Raw genomic sequence first — 16,894 nt, 5'->3', positions numbered from 1 at the left:
TTTTTACTTAATTATATGTGATATAATTAATTTTTACTTAATTATATATATGATATAATTACTATAATGTATTTGATACATTATTTGAGAGGAAATAAATATTTGAATTTGATTCAAATATTAATTATGTGAATTCGATTCATATAATTAAGTTTAGTATAAATAGGATTTACATTAAATACCATACATTAAATACCATACATTATTTAATCTTTCATTTTTTTTTCCCGTATTGAATTGGTGAGGGAATCTGAAAGTCCTGATTGGTTGCCGTAAGCCGTAACATAGGACGCGAAGCACTAGATTTGTGGTCGCCGGGAACTCTTCCTCAGCCAACCTCACGGTGCTCACCACAGTTAGATTCATACTCACTGAACCTCTCTCTCTCTCTCTCTCTCTCTCTCTCTCTCTCTTTCGTTCTCTCTGCAGCGACCTTTGCTCTCCATGGATCTATGATCTACAATTGTTTCCCACAGATTGAGGATGGCCAATTTCCTAGCTCAGTTCCAGACGATAAAGAGTTCCTTCGACCGCCTCGTAATTGCTGGTGAACCTCCATTTTCCCTCCACCCCGCTTCCAATTTTTAGCTTAATTATGAGCTTTATTGATCTCCTTTCTTTACACTTGCCGATTTGAACTGGAATTGAGTTTACTCTTACTTTTTCCGTAATGCCAATTGGTAGTTAGCTTCAGAAATGATAGTAGATGCTTGCTCTAGTGTATTCTAATTAACACATTGTCACTTTTCCAGCTGTGATATCATTGGTTTTGGTTTCAAATATCTAATCTGCTTCATTACTTTTTAAGAACAAATTTGATATGGCATTGAAGACCTTGCATGAGACCTCACACTTTTCTTTCTTTTTCTTCCTGTTTTTTGTTCTAAGATTGAATCGTTTCCAGATTGTTATTGGTAAGTGCTTAGAAGTCCTTATCTTTATGCTTGTTGCCTGAATTTTGGCTGCCTTCCACTTCCTTGCTAGCAATTTGTGTTTGAACGGTAGTTGTGCCAAGTTCTCTTCAGGAAGATCGATATCTCAATCATTCTTGGATGTCTTTATAACTGTGAAAGATATGTCCTTTCTTTACGTTCATAGTGTAGCTAATGTTTTCGCTTTTGATTACTTTCAGTTGAAGACGTCAGTGACCTGTGGCCTACTGTGAAGAACGGATTCGAGGAGAGATTACCGTTCAAAAGAGCTTGTTTGAATAACAAGACACGTAATCCTGTCTTAGTTGACAAGTTGCCTGCTGAGTTCATATTGACTACTGATGCACGACTACGCAGTAGGTTCCCTCAAGAGCAGTATTTATTTTGGTTTCGTGAACCATATGCAACAGTTGTTCTTGTCACCTGTGAGGTAACTAAAGGTTTGATTGTTCTTAAGAGCATTTATATGGTTTTGGGAACTAACTTGGACAGATTTTGAGTTGATGAATGTGAAGTTGAAACTATTGAAGTTTCTTTAATAGTTTGAGCTTACTACTACATTTGACTAATCACGATACTCCTATTTTTTTCATACCTTTCCTAGAACTAAACTTACACTTTTCTTTTCATTTGGTTTAGGATCTTGATGAGTTCAAGACTATTCTTAAACCACGTTTGAAACTAATTGTCCAAAATGATGAGCGGGAGTGGTTTATTGTATTTGTATCTAAAGCTCACCCAAATAACGATCAAGCCACCAAACAGGCAAAAAAAGTGTATAGCAAACTTGAAGCTGATTTTAGCTCGAAGAAGAGAGAAAGGTAAATATAGTACTTGGACGTATATTTATTTTTTACAAGTATATTTATTATTACTCATAGGTTCATGTATTCACAAATAGAAAGTTAGTACCTCTTTAGTTGATTTTATATATAGATAGTTCGCACTTCAGAAACTTCACAGCCTTTTTAATTTATACCTGATTTCGGTACGTGTCATTGTAGTCATACATTCATCTTACTATATTATTGCACAGTCTAAGGCCTCAATCAATTAAAGCTTGCTATCTCCATAGATTTTACCAGTTATATTTCTTATACTATTATAGTTTCCATGTTGCTGATGATGTGAAATATTCAACACCTTATGAGATGCATTTATTACTGGGCCTCAAAGATGAAATGAAGGTTAAAAGCATCTTGGTGAATGTGTTTATATGCTTTTTTCAGGTGCTGTAAATTAGACATACTTTGCCCTGAAGCAAATTTTTGGGAGGATCTGGAGTCCAAGATAATGGAGTCCATAAGAAATACCCTGGATAGACGTGTCCAGTTTTATGAAGATGAGATCCGCAAGCTAAGCGAACAACGCTTGATGCCAGTTTGGAACTTCTGCAATTTCTTTATTTTGAAGGTTTGTCATTTGCCAATGCTTGGACATAGAGGTTCCTGAATGTTAATTTTATTATCACAATTGTTTTCGACTTTAGACCACACCAATGACTTTAGAGGTTCTAGGCCATTTTATGTAAGTAAAGGGTGTTTTCTCTAATTACTTAAATTCCTGTTTAATTAAACCCATTTCGACGTACTTATCATAGCAATTTTCACTTTCTTGTAGTTTTTTGGGATCTTTTAACACTTCATTATATCCCAGGAAAGCTTGGCATTTATGTTTGAGATGGCTCAGCTTCATGAAGATGCATTACGCGAGTATGATGAACTAGAGCTCTGCTATTTAGAAACAGGTGTCATGCATCTTTATTGTATGAATATGTCTATATCCCCTTTTCCCCCATATGCAGAAACTTCTACATTTTTAAGTTATACTTGATATTAAAATGAATAACACTCCCCTTTCAATAGAAACTTACTTTCTACATTTTTAATTTACTGATGGATGCATCCTCCTGCCTCTTGATAACATCACTTTTTGGCCAAGGGTTTCTCAACTCTATTTTTTGTTTTCTACTCACACATGCATGCGTGTGCATACTTCACTTTCCTGGACGATTGGACTGATTCAGGCAATGATGGTACTTGTAATGAGTTTTTGTTTCTTTTCCAGCAAGGAAACTATTTCCCTACTTTTTTGAGTACCAGCACTTAGTCATGGTAATTTTCATTATGTTGGTGAAGTATAACCTAGTCGAATTATGTAGTGAATATGATTGCGAAGCAGAGAGATTTTGGGGGAATTGACCATGGTGACGACCAAGCGACATTGCTCAATCCTTGGAGCAAGCCACTGACACAGATTGTTCAAGATGACTCATTCCGGGAATTTGAATTTAGACAATATCTATTTGCCTGCCAATCAAAGGTAAGCATTACCAAGATTACCTGTGTTACTGTTTAAGATTACATCAGCTGAATTTCAATCGACAAATATTGTACCTTTCTGTTCTGAGTTTCCTGCAAATTTGTTTGTTAATCTGCTTTTACAATTCTTCTTAATCTAATTGACTGCTTAAGCCAAAGTAAGCTTTAACTTAGTGGTAATTGGTATGACTTTCTTCCCTAAAAGTCGAAGGTTCGATCCTCACCCGTAATTGTACTAAAAAAATAATAATAAAAAATAAAAAGACTGCTTAAAATGAATTTTATAGCTGGTGAAATGTGAGTTTAAGTTGGAAAGCTGCCGGTCGCTATAGAAAGTATGCATGTTTGAGACAATGATGTTGGCTAATGCAATCTCCATTTTTATCTTGCACAGATTTTACTGTTTACTGTTTTAAGTGGTTATTCAGATAGTTGCTCAAGTGTTGTGGATTTGATGTAGCATAATTAATAACTATTTTGTAATTTTTATTTTAATGGTAATAGTTAATTGTTTTAGCTAGTAGTTAGTTAGTTACCTACCTAGTTCGTAGGCTATAGGTTAACCAATTAGTCTCCTATAATAGATGGTTAATCATTTGTTGTTGACTTACTTTATGTTTCATGATAAACACTCCTGTGAGGATTCTTGGAGACTTCTCCTTTGATGTGGGGTTCCATCATTTATTTTATTATTATAATTCCTATCAAAGAAAATTATTATTAGTTCAATCGAAGGGATGAACTATGGATTCAAACCTTTTAACCTTTCAAGAAAGTTATTAATACCTTAATCAATTGAGATATACTTGTGATTTTGTGTATATTGTATTGAACAATTAACTTAATCAAAATACTGTGAATTACAGAATAAATAGTGATAAAGGGAACTACCTCAATCATGTATGAGAACACCCCTTTATTCTAGGTGAACCCCCACAACGATAATAAGAATAACCCCCAATAAACAAAATGATAACAACCCCAAGAAAGCTAAACAGATTTGGGTTGGTAGACTAATCGATGATCAAGAAGAAAGGAGAACTTGTTCCTAACTTCAAGATTTCGAACTCTCCACAATTTAATTGATCAAACTAGATTGAAAGTTCTAATACATGCATTTTAAACACAAGAATACAAAGAATAAGCATAAAGCTTGAGAGAATAAACTCTAATGGAATTTCATTCAAATTCAAAGTGTTGTTCAAATGACCACAATATATAGGTATTTATATTAATTGAAAAGACAACTTGAAAGGACATTACTTTTCACCTAATTGACTAGGTTCGATAAAAACTCTTCAATTACATACATGAACCTTAATAAATGTAAATACATTGAAATAAATTAATACATCAAGCATTAAACATGTGGATGAATCTGAATTTCTAGATTCATTAGGACTTTTGGGTGTCTAAGTGACTCTTGGAGCTTGAAGGGTTGCAACTCTTCATGATGGGCTGGAAATTTAGCTTGGAAGCAAGCATTTAATCCCTCTTCAAGTCTTTTAGCTCTAGCTCTTGTCATTGGTCCTTGAGGCATAATGATTACCTCATGATTGGATTGACTTGGAAAGTTCTCCCATGGATTTTCAGCATGAGCTTCAATTGAGCTAGTTTGAGCTTCATTTTCCTCTTCTTTTGAGTTGGCTTGATCTTGTTGAGCTTCTCGGTTGGTCAGCTCCTTATCAAATAGACTCTAAGAATACAATAAAAGAAACTAGTAGAAAAGGAAAATATTAGTATGGAAAATGCATGAAAGGAAAACCTAATTATGAGAATTATAATAAACCATAATTTTCATTAACACCCTCCCTCAAACTCAAGGTGGTAGAGTAGCGACCAACTTGAGTTTGTTAACTGATTGAGCGAAGAATGAAATTCAAGGTGGCAGATAATGGAAATTGAAGAAAACTTCTGAATCAATTCTCCACAGATCTGGGCTAGAAACAAAAACCCACGAAGAACTAAAATACGAACGACTTTTAGGCTAGAAACAGAGATCCTCATAGAGAGATTTAAAACAGAATAGATAGACTCCAAGAATACAATAAAAGAAACTAGCAAAAAAAGGCAAATATTAATATGGAAAAGGCAAGAAATGAAAACCTAATTATGAGAATTATAATAAACCATAATTTTCATTAACAATACTTAGGTTGGCCGATAGTTCTAAGTTGTAATCAGTTAATTTGTTGGCCACCCATGTAGAACAATCTTAATTTGATTTGGAAGTATTAGAGGAAAACGATAATCAAGACATGTTTGGATCTAATTGAAGACATGAAAAAAGAACTCCACCATGTAATATTGAGTACCTTTTTCTTATTACTAATTAACAATCTTAACGGTAATACTAGATTTACTTCGTGATCATTGATGAGAAATCTCTCTCATGCACGGATACACATTGAACACTTGCACAGATAATTACAGGCAAAAATATTGTATAATGCTGGAGCTGGATACAACCAATATGTTATTGTTGCCAATTGGATAATGGATGGTACATGGTAACACTTGCTTGCTACTAACTAATCAATTTACTATATGGTACATGAAACTTTCCCTCAAATAAGATTTCACATTTGCATTTTTATAGCTATAGTGTTATTTTTATCTAAGTTGAGTACTACTTTTGGCAGCTTTTCATTGTTTCTTTAGGTTTTTTAAAGGAATTATTTTCTTAAAGATTTGAACTGTTTCTCACCTACATATATGTTATTTTCCAGCTATTATTCAAGCTGAACAGACCATTTGAAGTTGCTTCAAGAGGCTATACATTCATCATTGCCTTCTCAAAGGCTCTGGCTATCCACGAGGTGTTTATTTTCTATATATTGTTTTCCTTCCTGCGTATCATAAGAAATATTCTTTGTATAGCTAGTTACAAATGCTATGCTAGCTGGGATCTCTTTTCCATTTCTATTATTATTCCATTCCACGTTCTTCATTTAACTTTTTTTCCTCTTTCTCAAATTCCTCAGAACATATTACCTTTCTGTATGCGTGAAGTTTGGGTAACAACTGCTTGCATGGCCTTAATCAATGCAATTGCTTCGCATTTTAGTGAAGGCATTATGGCCCCAGATACAGAAAAGGAGTTTTTCCGCCTACAGGGTGATCTTTATTCATTATGCAGAGTGAAGGTAAATTTCTTCTTCTGTCTGGAAGAAATAGAATGATAGACTTTCTTTTCAGCTTATATTTTTTTTGTAATATGTATCTCATTTTAGGTTGTAATAGTAGTGTAATAGTAGAAGGATCATGCTGTGATGTTTCATCTTTACTTTACCTCCATCTAAGTAGTGCCAGTACTACTATTGCTTCTCTTCTTTTCTTAAGTTAAAAGGCCTTTTTCTCACGTCCTTTCTCCTACCTCGTGTCTGTCAACATTAAACACACTCAAACATTGCTATTGTCAAGATTATTGCTCTAAGAACATTCTTATTTGAAAAGCAATTGGTCAAATGCTTCACCGGTATACAGAAATCCAATGTTTCAAATAATTAACAATTCTCTTGGAGGTTGTAAAACTACAAATGAAAAATTTGTGTACGTTTTATTATTCAAACACGTGTTAGACCTAATAGTGATGCCATGTGATTTTGGCAGTTTATGAGGCTCGCAGAGTTAATTGGATATGGTTCATATATAGAGAGAAGTCCAGTTAACAGGTGAGATTCATTATTAACAACCAAGAGCAATATTCAGTTGCTTACTTTCAGCAGATTGATTGCGTGAATTTAAATTACTTTCATCGGAGTATTGTGGTACTCATGATTTGGCCAGAAAAAAAATTTCAGCATCCTACCTTTTAATCAATTTCTTTTTTTATGACTTGACTTCTTATGACCAGTGCTTCGTTGAGCATGTTACCTTGGCCCAAGCCGTCAGTTTGGCCTTCTGTTCCACCTGATGCTTCATCAGAAGTGTTAGCAAAGGAAAAAGTAAGTTGTGAATATGGCATGGTAAAACAGTCCATGTCTGTGAGTGTCTTCATTGATAGGAAATTGCATTCTGCTGTTAACTGATTGATTGACAAAATGCTGGAAATCCAATGGCTTGACTCTAGCCTTTAATTTTATTTATTAATAAAAATGACACTTTGAAGTCTTTACGGGTTGTCTAATATCTCAGTGATGAAAATCCACAATATGACTAGCATCAAAGGCTATATAATTTCAATCATCTCCTGTCCTATAGGTCCTAATTCAAAATTACTCTCTGCATGAAAATGTTAGTTTAACCATCTGATGGAATAATCCGATTGGACAGGAAGAAAGAGGCTAAGAATTTTTCATTCACTGGTTATTATTGTGAGTTGCGACCATGCAACTGTTTCCTTTAACTGATAACGTGTAATCTCTTCTTATTTCATGGTTTCCCTGTGTTGATAACTGATAAAGATCTGTCATTCTTTATTTAGATAATTTCTATTTTATCTATAAAAAAATGTAAATGACTCTTTTATGTAGATTATTCTTCAAGAAACTCCACGAGTCAAGCACTTTGGTATTCAAAAGAAACAACTGCCTCTAGAACCTTCTTTGCTGTTGCGAGAGGCCAATCGCCGAAGGGCTTCCCTTTCTGCGGGAAATACACTTGAAATGTTTGATGGGCGGCCAGCCTTTATTGATGGGTAATGGAATATAAAAATTGTATGTTTAGGAACACATACTTTGTCATCTCTCTCTTCTGATCTTGATTATTTCTAATTCATATTTACCTACTCTTATGTTTATATTGGCAGATCAGGTCCAGATATGTCACCAAAGATGACCCCTAATAAAACACATGGGAGTTCCATGTCACGTACTTACTCTTCCCCAGGATTTGAAAACACAATCGATCGACCTATGAGACTTGCTGAGATTTATGTTGCTGCTGAACATGCTTTGAAGGAAACCATCTCTAGTTCTGATCTGTGGAAGTGCTTATCTACTGTGGAGGAGTTTGAGGTAAAAAACATGCAGCAATACCTGCAAAAGACTACCACCCTTGAATTGATGCACATCATGTACTATGCTTTACAAAAGTTTTTGCCTCTCAGTTCCCTCTTTTCAATATTTGTTTGTTGGACCAAACTATGAAACATGTGCACTACAGATTGGATACTTTAGTTGGATGATGCATTCATGTTTGAATTGTGGGAATTGGTTACATTTTCAATTCTGTATTTGTTTGATACATTTAGATAATGCTGAACACATTAGATCTGTTAAAACCTATACATTTTATGTCCTCCTTTTACAGGCTTCTCTTGAAAATCATTATTTCATTGTTTAGTCAAATGCCTCGAGTGATTCTGTCTAGTGAAAATTCCAAAGAAGGTTAAGTATTTTGTGTGGCAGGTATTTCATGGAAAGGTCAACATCTTGATCGGGTTTTAAGGAGTTTCCCACTTTGATTAGGCTTTTGTGTTGAATTCTCTTTTGGCAAGTTGAGAACCTTGATCATTCCTCTGGTGCTATGATTGAGCCTATCCAGTTCAAAGTCTTTTCTTTGAGAAGTTGGGCTTAGGCTTGGCTAGACATACGAGTTGCAGAGAGATTATTAAGGAGTTTCTTCTTCATCCTCCATTTTGAGAGAGGGAAAAGTTTTTGTGACTTGTCGAGGTGTGTTATATGGGGCCTTTGGAGAGATGAAAATAGTCTTTAGAGGGCTAAAGAGGTCTTCGAGTGGTGTTTTGGCCTTTATTAGGTTCAATGTTTTCTTATGGGCTTTGTTGACTAACTCTTTAATTACCCATTAGGTGTTATTTTACTTGATTGGAAGCCCTTTTTCTTGTTTGCTTCATTTCTTTTTTGGCTCTTTTTTGTACGACATTGTATTTTTCTTTCAGTAATGGTTCAGTTTCTTATTAGGAAAAAAAAATGGTAGGGGATAGTTTATGGGCGTGAACTCTGTCATATAACAGGAGGATGTACTGGCGTTACCATTGGAGTTGATGGTGTTAGAACAGGAGGATTTACTGGCATTACCATTGGAGTTGATATTGTAAGAGCAGGAAAATTTAAGCTTGAAGAAACACCATCGTTATGCCCTAGAGGAGCCAGGGCTCTGGTACCATTATGGCAGTCTGTAGGGAATAATTCAGACAAACACTAAAAAAGAGCGTAAACCTCTCACCAAAGGTCTGTGGCTACAGTGGTGTATTATTAACAGAAAGGAGTATATACATGGCGCCATATAATGTCAGTACAAAACAGAAAGTCCATACAAAATATGAAGATAATTAAAAGACAATTAACAAGCTTAATCTAACACTGTCAAGTCTTCATTCTTCCGTTAATAGTCACAAAAATCCCGTATGACCAAGTAGGCTCTTGGACAATTTAGAAAGCAAGAAGGTCAACGAAAGTGAAATTATTTTTGCTCATATGTCGTGATGGATTGAACACAACTGAAAAATTACCTAGAAGTTTCAGGGCTGGTTTTTGATCCTGGAGCGCTGCCCGTGTCAAGAATCAGAAGAAACTCAAAGTCTGTGCTCCTCTATTGCTTCTACTGAATGATTGGTTGGAACATGTCGTTTCAATGCTTCGATCATTTTAGATTATGGTATAGCTGTTAATTGGACATAGGTTTAAAGGGAACGTTAAAATCCTCTGGATGAATGCAGTTAAGGTATTTGAACTTCCAGATTTTCAATGGCAAGAAAAGGGATTGGAGGGATGTTTTTCACTTGACTAATAACTGTTGTTTTTGATGTTCCATTTCCAGATCTTTCTGTAACTACACTCTTCTTGTAATTAACTCAATTGGAGATGCTTGAGTGTGGCAAAGATCTTTTATGTATGAATTGAGTGGATCATAATGGCGATTTGAAAACCTCTTCAACATAGCATTTCAAAGTTCATAAATTGTTTATGCTTATGGATGTATCCATCTTGGGTTTCTTTATGGCTATGTTTCCGTTACTACTATATAAAATTTGATCTCTTGGTTGTTGAATCTGTGGTCATTATCTCCCTGTATATTGTAGGGTTTGCATTTTTCAATTTTCATCGAGTCTGTTTTTGTTGCTTTCAGAAAAAGTATCTGGAGCTAACTAAGGGTGCTGCAGAAAATTACCATCGATCCTGGTGGAAAAGACACGGGGTTGTTCTCGATGGTGAAATAGCTGCTGTCAGCTTTAGGCATGGTAACTTCGATTTGGCTGCAAAGTCATATGAGAAGGTTTGTGCCCTTTTTGCTGGTGAAGGATGGCAGGATTTATTGGCTGAAGTTCTTCCAAATTTGGCAGAATGTCAAAAGAAACTTAATGATGATGCTGGCTACCTCTCGTCTTGTGTGAGATTGTTATCATTAGATAAAGGCTTATTTTTGACAAAAGATCGCCAAGCTTTTCAATCAGAAGTAATACGTCTTGCACACAGTGAGATGAAGGATCCTGTACCCTTGGATGTTTCATCATTAATTACATTTTCTGGAAATCCTGGACCCCCTCTAGAATTGTGTGATGGTGATCCTGGCACTCTGTCTATTACCGTGTGGAGTGGCTTTCCTGATGATATAACTCTTGATTCACTGAGCCTTACTTTGATGGCCACATACAATGCGGATGAAGGTGTTAAGGTGTGTTTATTTCTCCATTCATGGTTGGAAGCTTTTTGCTGCGTGCTAATCTATCTTCTGAGAATCTGTCTTTTGAGTTTCATTTGGTATCAACTTGGGTAACTTATCTTTTTTATTTGATATTTCAGCCAATAAGGAGCTCCACGGAAACTGTGCTAAACCCTGGTCGTAATATTATTACCCTTGCTTTGCCTCCTCAGAAACCAGGTTCTTATGTTTTAGGGGTTATTACTGGCCAGATTGGGAAGCTGAGATTCCGATCTCACAGTTTTTCCAAGGATGACCCTGCTGACAGTGATGATTTTATGAGTTATGAGAAACCGACCAGACCTATCTTGAAGGTAATGAATACAAAGTTATGCTTAGAAGACGAACCAATCAAATTTATAATTTAGTTGCAGGTTTTCCCTTTAAAGTTATGAATTAGGAATTTGAAGTAGGAGAGAAAAATTGTGTCCATCTGCTCCTACATTTTTCTATTTAATTTCCATGCATTCATCTGAAGAAGAATGTGAAGGTTCTCTCTCTCGGTTGGGGACTGGGGGGTGGGATGGTGGGGGCAATACGCAATTTGTATTGCTCACTTTTGCATGGTGGCTGTTAATTAATTATTGCACTTTGATAATTATGAACTCTCCTCGTTAAATGTGAACTCTCCACACTTGATCTTTATCATATATGAGTGAATTTTGATGCGTTATCTGGCAGCAATCACTTGAGTTAAATTTTTATAGGTAAAGGGACTTTGGTATACTTTGTTTGCCCCCAAACTATGTGTTTAACATTTGAATAACGGAAGACATTTGTTTCTTTTCTAGGTTTTCAAACCAAGACCATTAGTTGATCTTATTTCTGCCATTTCATCCCCTCTGCTCGTAAATGAACCTCAGTGGGTTGGAATCATTGTCCGGCCCATCAATTACTCCCTTAAAGGAGCAATCTTGCATATTGACACGGGTCCTGGCTTGAAGATTGTAGAATCTCGTGAAATTGAGATGGAAACCTATGTCGACTTGTTGAAAAGTTCAATTGACATGGCACCTACCGTTGATTCAAAGAACTTCGAACGGTTGTGCCTCAGTGATGGTAGAATAGAATTTCCAGAGTGGGCAAGCAATGAGACCTCTATTTTGTGGATACCAATTCATGCTATCAATGAGAGGCTTGCAAGAGGATCAACCACAGGTTGACAATGAATAAATTATGCAGAATTATGTGCTACTGTAGATTTATTACTTTTCTGATTAAGCCTTCAAATGTATGATATTTTGTCTTTTATGGGCAGTCACCTCTCAGAGACTGAGTATTGTGGATGGGATGAGAACAATAGCACTGAAACTCGAATTTGGAGCTTTTCACAACCAGACGTTTGAGAAGTATATCTATATGCCAATTTGCAATTCCAATATCATTTATCTTTTTGTTTGAAATTTTCTTCTTTAATTGTTTATATGGTTCTTATTTAATACAACCTTGCCTGATATCCAGGACTCTAGCTGTGCACTTCACTGACCCCTTTCATGTGAGTACACGGATTGCTGATAAATGCAACGATGGCACTTTGCTTCTACAGGTACTACTGTATTCTTGTTTAGAGCCTTACTTTTCTATGTCAGATGCAAGATTATTGAGAATGTATCATTTTTGGTTGGGATGTTTTTTTCTGGTCATCGGCCCGAACATGATTTGGATTTGGAAAGTAAACAAAGTCTAGATTAGATGGTTAAGTAGCCCCTGATGTCCATGGCTATGTGCACATATAAACTGAGAAATTGATCTGAAAGTATAAGGGATGGTTAGCTGGGGAGGGTCACGGCTAACAGGGTTCCTTTCCGGGAGGATGTTTGGATGGAAAACCAAACCCCTAAGATTTCCCGGGCAGTAAGAGTTGGCTTGAAGTAAAGGGTTCTAAAAGGAAAAAAATGGTTTGAAAAGGTGAGTGATCTAAAATCGTGTCTAGGGGATACCCAGGTGCACTTTCCAGAAAATCACACCCCAAGGAGCACCCTCAATGTACTGTGCTTGAGGCGTGCACCTCATCTCCTAAAGGCAATTATTATCATTATTTTGCCATTTTAATTTTTTAGGAAAGGTATTAAGAAATGTTCTTAAAAAATGTTCATTTTTCTTTGCAATCTCCTATAAAAACCTAATTTCTTATACTATATGCATCTATTCCCATCCTCAAATAAGAAAACTTCACTCATCCTTGGCATCTTTTTTACTTCGAAACAGCCTTTCAAAAAGAGGGCAGGGTCTTCTTAAAAGGATCCTAATAGCAATTGTAAATAAAAGTCTGCTCTTCTGGCTCTCTATCATGAAGGATCTTCTTAAGAAGGCAGGGTCTTCTTAAAAGGATCCTGATAGCAATTGTAAAGAAAAGTTTGCTCTTCTGGCTCTCTATCATGAAGGATCTTCTTAAAAAGGATCCTAATAGAAGTTTGCCTTGATAGTAGTATTTTTTCTATTATCCAAGTAGAATAGTTTAAATAAAACCTCCAATGGGAGATGGTTATCCAACCAGGAATCTACCTGAAACTTTATCCTGCAGCCGTCCCCCTTGACTTTCTGTTAAGTTGAATGGACAAGCTGTGATAATAACATATCTATTCAGCACCTCCATCATGGCTCAAAACTGTTTGTTTTTTTGGCTTATATATATAATTTGGAATTCAATATAATGTAGGGAAAAGCATTTTTCAGTCTTCTGCTAAAAGTTTAGCAAGGATCTTGTAAATGAGATTTAGTAGTCTTAAGTCTTAACCTCCACAACGTCAACTAGCTTTTTCTTTGTAACTGATTTGTGAGTATTTATGCCATGATTTATATTCTATATGACTGTCTGCCGTATTGCTCAAACGTTACTTCCAGGTGATCATACATTCTGAAGTTAAGGCCACATTGACAGTATATGACGCCTGGCTTGATCTTCAAGAGGGGTTTGTTCATAATGGAAATGACAATGGAAGACCATCCCCTGGCTACTTTCCTTTAGTTATTTCTCCTTCTTCTAGAGCAGGAATTCTTTTTAGTATACGCTTGGGGAAAACAAATTATGAAGGTAAAGACAACTGATAATTTTATTATTGATAGCTGATATCTATGCATCTAATTGAAGGATCGGGTAGATTATGTGTTCTCCTAATTAATACCTCGCATCTCTCATCGTATATCTAGACATCTAATATATTTCTCACATGCAATCCACGATGGTACCAATTATGTTTAGTGTATAAAAATTCGAAATGTTGTGAAACTTTAAACTCCATGATTAATCCTTGTTTGCAGATGAAGGTGAAGTGACAAGTCCAGAAAGCATATTAAATATTCAATATGGGATATCTGGGGATAGAACGCTCGGGGCCCACGTGCCTGTTATTATAGAGTCATCTGGAACTGAAGATGCTAAACAGGACTTGCTGTTCAAGAGCGCTCTAGTTTTGCAAAGGCCAGTGCTCGACCCTTGCCTGGCTGTTGGATTTCTTCCTCTTCCTTCTGAAGGCCTAAGAGTCGGACAGCTTATTACTATGAAATGGAGGATTGAAAGGCTAAATAATTTACAGGAGAACGAAGATTCCAAATGCAATGTAAGTCTAGTCATGGAATTATCCTAAACTCCATGGACATGAATGTTAAAAACTCCACATTTGTATGTCTGCTTTTTTCATTTAAATGTTTGAAAGAGGAATGATTGTCCTACATGACTTTTTTTCCTTGATCATAGTTTGAATTGAGCTTATTTCAAATTAAGTGAAACGAGCTCTTGCTGTGTTTTACCGATTTTTTTAAAACCCATGATTATTGGAAAGGTTATGAGCAAGTGTTGGGCGGCTAATTTGGTTGTTTGGGATTATAATAGTCACCTGTAAGCCTATAACTGAAAGTGGGAGTACACAAAGCTTTTTGTCCTTGTATTTTTTTTTCATTTCAATGTTGCTAAACAAAGTTTATTGCTTGTGCAGCTTGATGATGTGTTATATGAAATCGATGCCAAGTCCGAAAATTGGATGATTGCCGGTAGGAAAAGAGGGCATGTTTCTCTTTCCCCTAACCAAGGTTTGTTTACCCTTTCTATCAATTACAAAAAAATCTTAGTGGATAATTGACTTGCAAGTATTAGAAGAAAAAGATCATTAAATTTTAATTCTTCGGTCATTTTGATTACACTTTTCCAATGCCAGGATCAAGAATGGTGATCTCAATACTATGCATGCCGCTGGTGGCTGGCTATGTTCGTCCACCTAAACTTGGTTTGCCAAATATCGACGAGGCAAACATAAGTTGCAATCCTGCAGCTCCACACCTGGTTCGTGTTTTACCTCCACCACTCAGCTCGTCATTCTGCATTCCAGCATGAGTGTTCTATACGCATGTTTGTCGTCGTCGTAGGTGGTGTTAGTTATCCACTCCCAAATTCTCGAAAATGGATTCCTTCCCATCGTAAATTAGGTTCATAAAGATTCAAATTAGGTGCTACTCCTGCATCTCTTCCACCTTCCCTCCCTCCCCCAGGTCAGATTTTTGGTCATCTAAGGAGTCTGATACGTTTGGGTTACATACTTTCGTAGTCCTCGTGATTAAGTTCAACGAGCCTCGCCAATGTACAGTACATCTTAGTGTAATGATGCATCCTTCTACGGATATAGAGGCCAATTATAGAAACACCTTTTTTAGAAAAGAAATGTTTGTGTTTGATTATAGGTGGCGGTTCATTTGGGGAACGAACTCAAATTCTTATTGGAGTGTTTTCCCCCCAGAGAATATTATACTATTTGAGTGTACAGTGTATTGATTTTGATTTGTCTTGTAGTCTTTCGATAATTATAATTCATTTCCTCTCCATTTGAACATCAACATCTTTTTTTCTCAGGTTAAACTATAAATTTAGTCCATAAACTTCAAGATTTGTGTCTATTTATTGATAGTGTTATAAAATAATAATAATAATATATGTGAGTTTTCGGACTAGTTTATGCATAAATATATATAAAACTGAAAACTACATTTAACAAATACTATAAATCCAAAATTCTTTGTTTGTAATCAACCATAATACAATGAGACCATCATGTGCGTGAAAAGCAAAGGTCATGAAATGGAGATAACTAGCTTCATTTATACACATCGGATTATATTTGTTTGATACACTGTTGTCAATATTAATGTGAATAATGAAAAACTCCTACAATGGAGAAAACAAAAGAATTATAAATGAATAAAAAACAAATGAAAATAACAAATTCGTAACTATCCGAGAGTTATGACTTGATTGAGACATCATGTATGTTTCATTCTTGACGTCTTTTCTTCAATTTCATTGGCTTGATTGAGATTTCTTCATCATTAATATCACGATATTATAATTACACCCAAATGAAAATGCTTCTGCCTACCTACGTTTTTTAGTTTCTGACCTACTAAATCAAAGTCTAAAAAAAACAAAATCTTGAGGAGGGAGACTTAATTTAACCACAAAATGTAATAACCTAAAATTAAATCTTAACTTATAAATTATTTAAACAAAAACTCTAAATTCTTAATACTGCATAACAAAAGACAAATCACATACACACACCAATTATACTAACCATGGTGATCAATTCAATGTTTGACATCTATCTCCACTGATTTTTCCAACTCAAGCAATGTAAGGCCTGGTTTGAGATTGTATATTTATTTGCAAGCATAATATACGGTTATGAAAATTTTTTTACAAAGTTGTTTGGTAAAATAAATTATTTAGGCCCGTTCAATAACCATTTTATTTTTTATTTTTATTTTTGAAAATTAAGTTAATACACACTACTTTCACCTCCAAATTTCTTTCTTTATTATCTAATTTTTACCAATGGTTTAAAAAACCAAGTCAAAATTTGAAAATTAAACAAGGTAACTTCTAAAAATTTGTTCTTATTTTTAGAATTTAACTAAGAATTCAACCATTGCACTTAAGAAAGATGCAAATCATTGTAAGACATAGGAGGAAATAGGCCTAATTTTCAAAAATAAAAATAAAAAGAAAAATAAAAAACGAAATGGTCACCAAACGGGACCTTCATAATC

At 35.3% G+C, this 16,894-nt stretch overlaps 1 protein-coding gene across 1 annotated transcript; it reads left to right on the top strand.

Moving 5' to 3' along the window:
• The first annotated feature begins 318 nt into the window (after window positions 1-318).
• Window positions 319-15,685, top strand: LOC120085850 (trafficking protein particle complex II-specific subunit 130 homolog). Its single transcript, XM_039042070.1, has 21 exons — window positions 319-547; window positions 1,133-1,362; window positions 1,572-1,753; window positions 2,162-2,345; window positions 2,589-2,679; window positions 3,094-3,254; window positions 5,983-6,072; window positions 6,238-6,399; window positions 6,866-6,927; window positions 7,110-7,200; window positions 7,729-7,892; window positions 8,004-8,211; window positions 10,286-10,831; window positions 10,960-11,172; window positions 11,650-12,016; window positions 12,117-12,207; window positions 12,320-12,404; window positions 13,703-13,892; window positions 14,120-14,418; window positions 14,794-14,887; window positions 15,013-15,685. Exons 1-21 carry the CDS (start codon window positions 484-486, stop codon window positions 15,186-15,188), a joined length of 3,750 nt encoding a protein of 1,249 aa, XP_038897998.1. The 5' UTR covers window positions 319-483; the 3' UTR covers window positions 15,189-15,685.
• The last annotated feature ends 1,209 nt before the right edge of the window (window positions 15,686-16,894 follow it).

The sequence above is a fragment of the Benincasa hispida genome, chromosome 9 (assembly GCF_009727055.1).
Source record: "Benincasa hispida cultivar B227 chromosome 9, ASM972705v1, whole genome shotgun sequence".
Classification (NCBI taxonomy): domain Eukaryota; kingdom Viridiplantae; phylum Streptophyta; class Magnoliopsida; order Cucurbitales; family Cucurbitaceae; genus Benincasa; species Benincasa hispida.
Note: the sequence above shows the minus strand (reverse complement) of the source record. Positions and strands in the feature narration are given on the sequence as shown.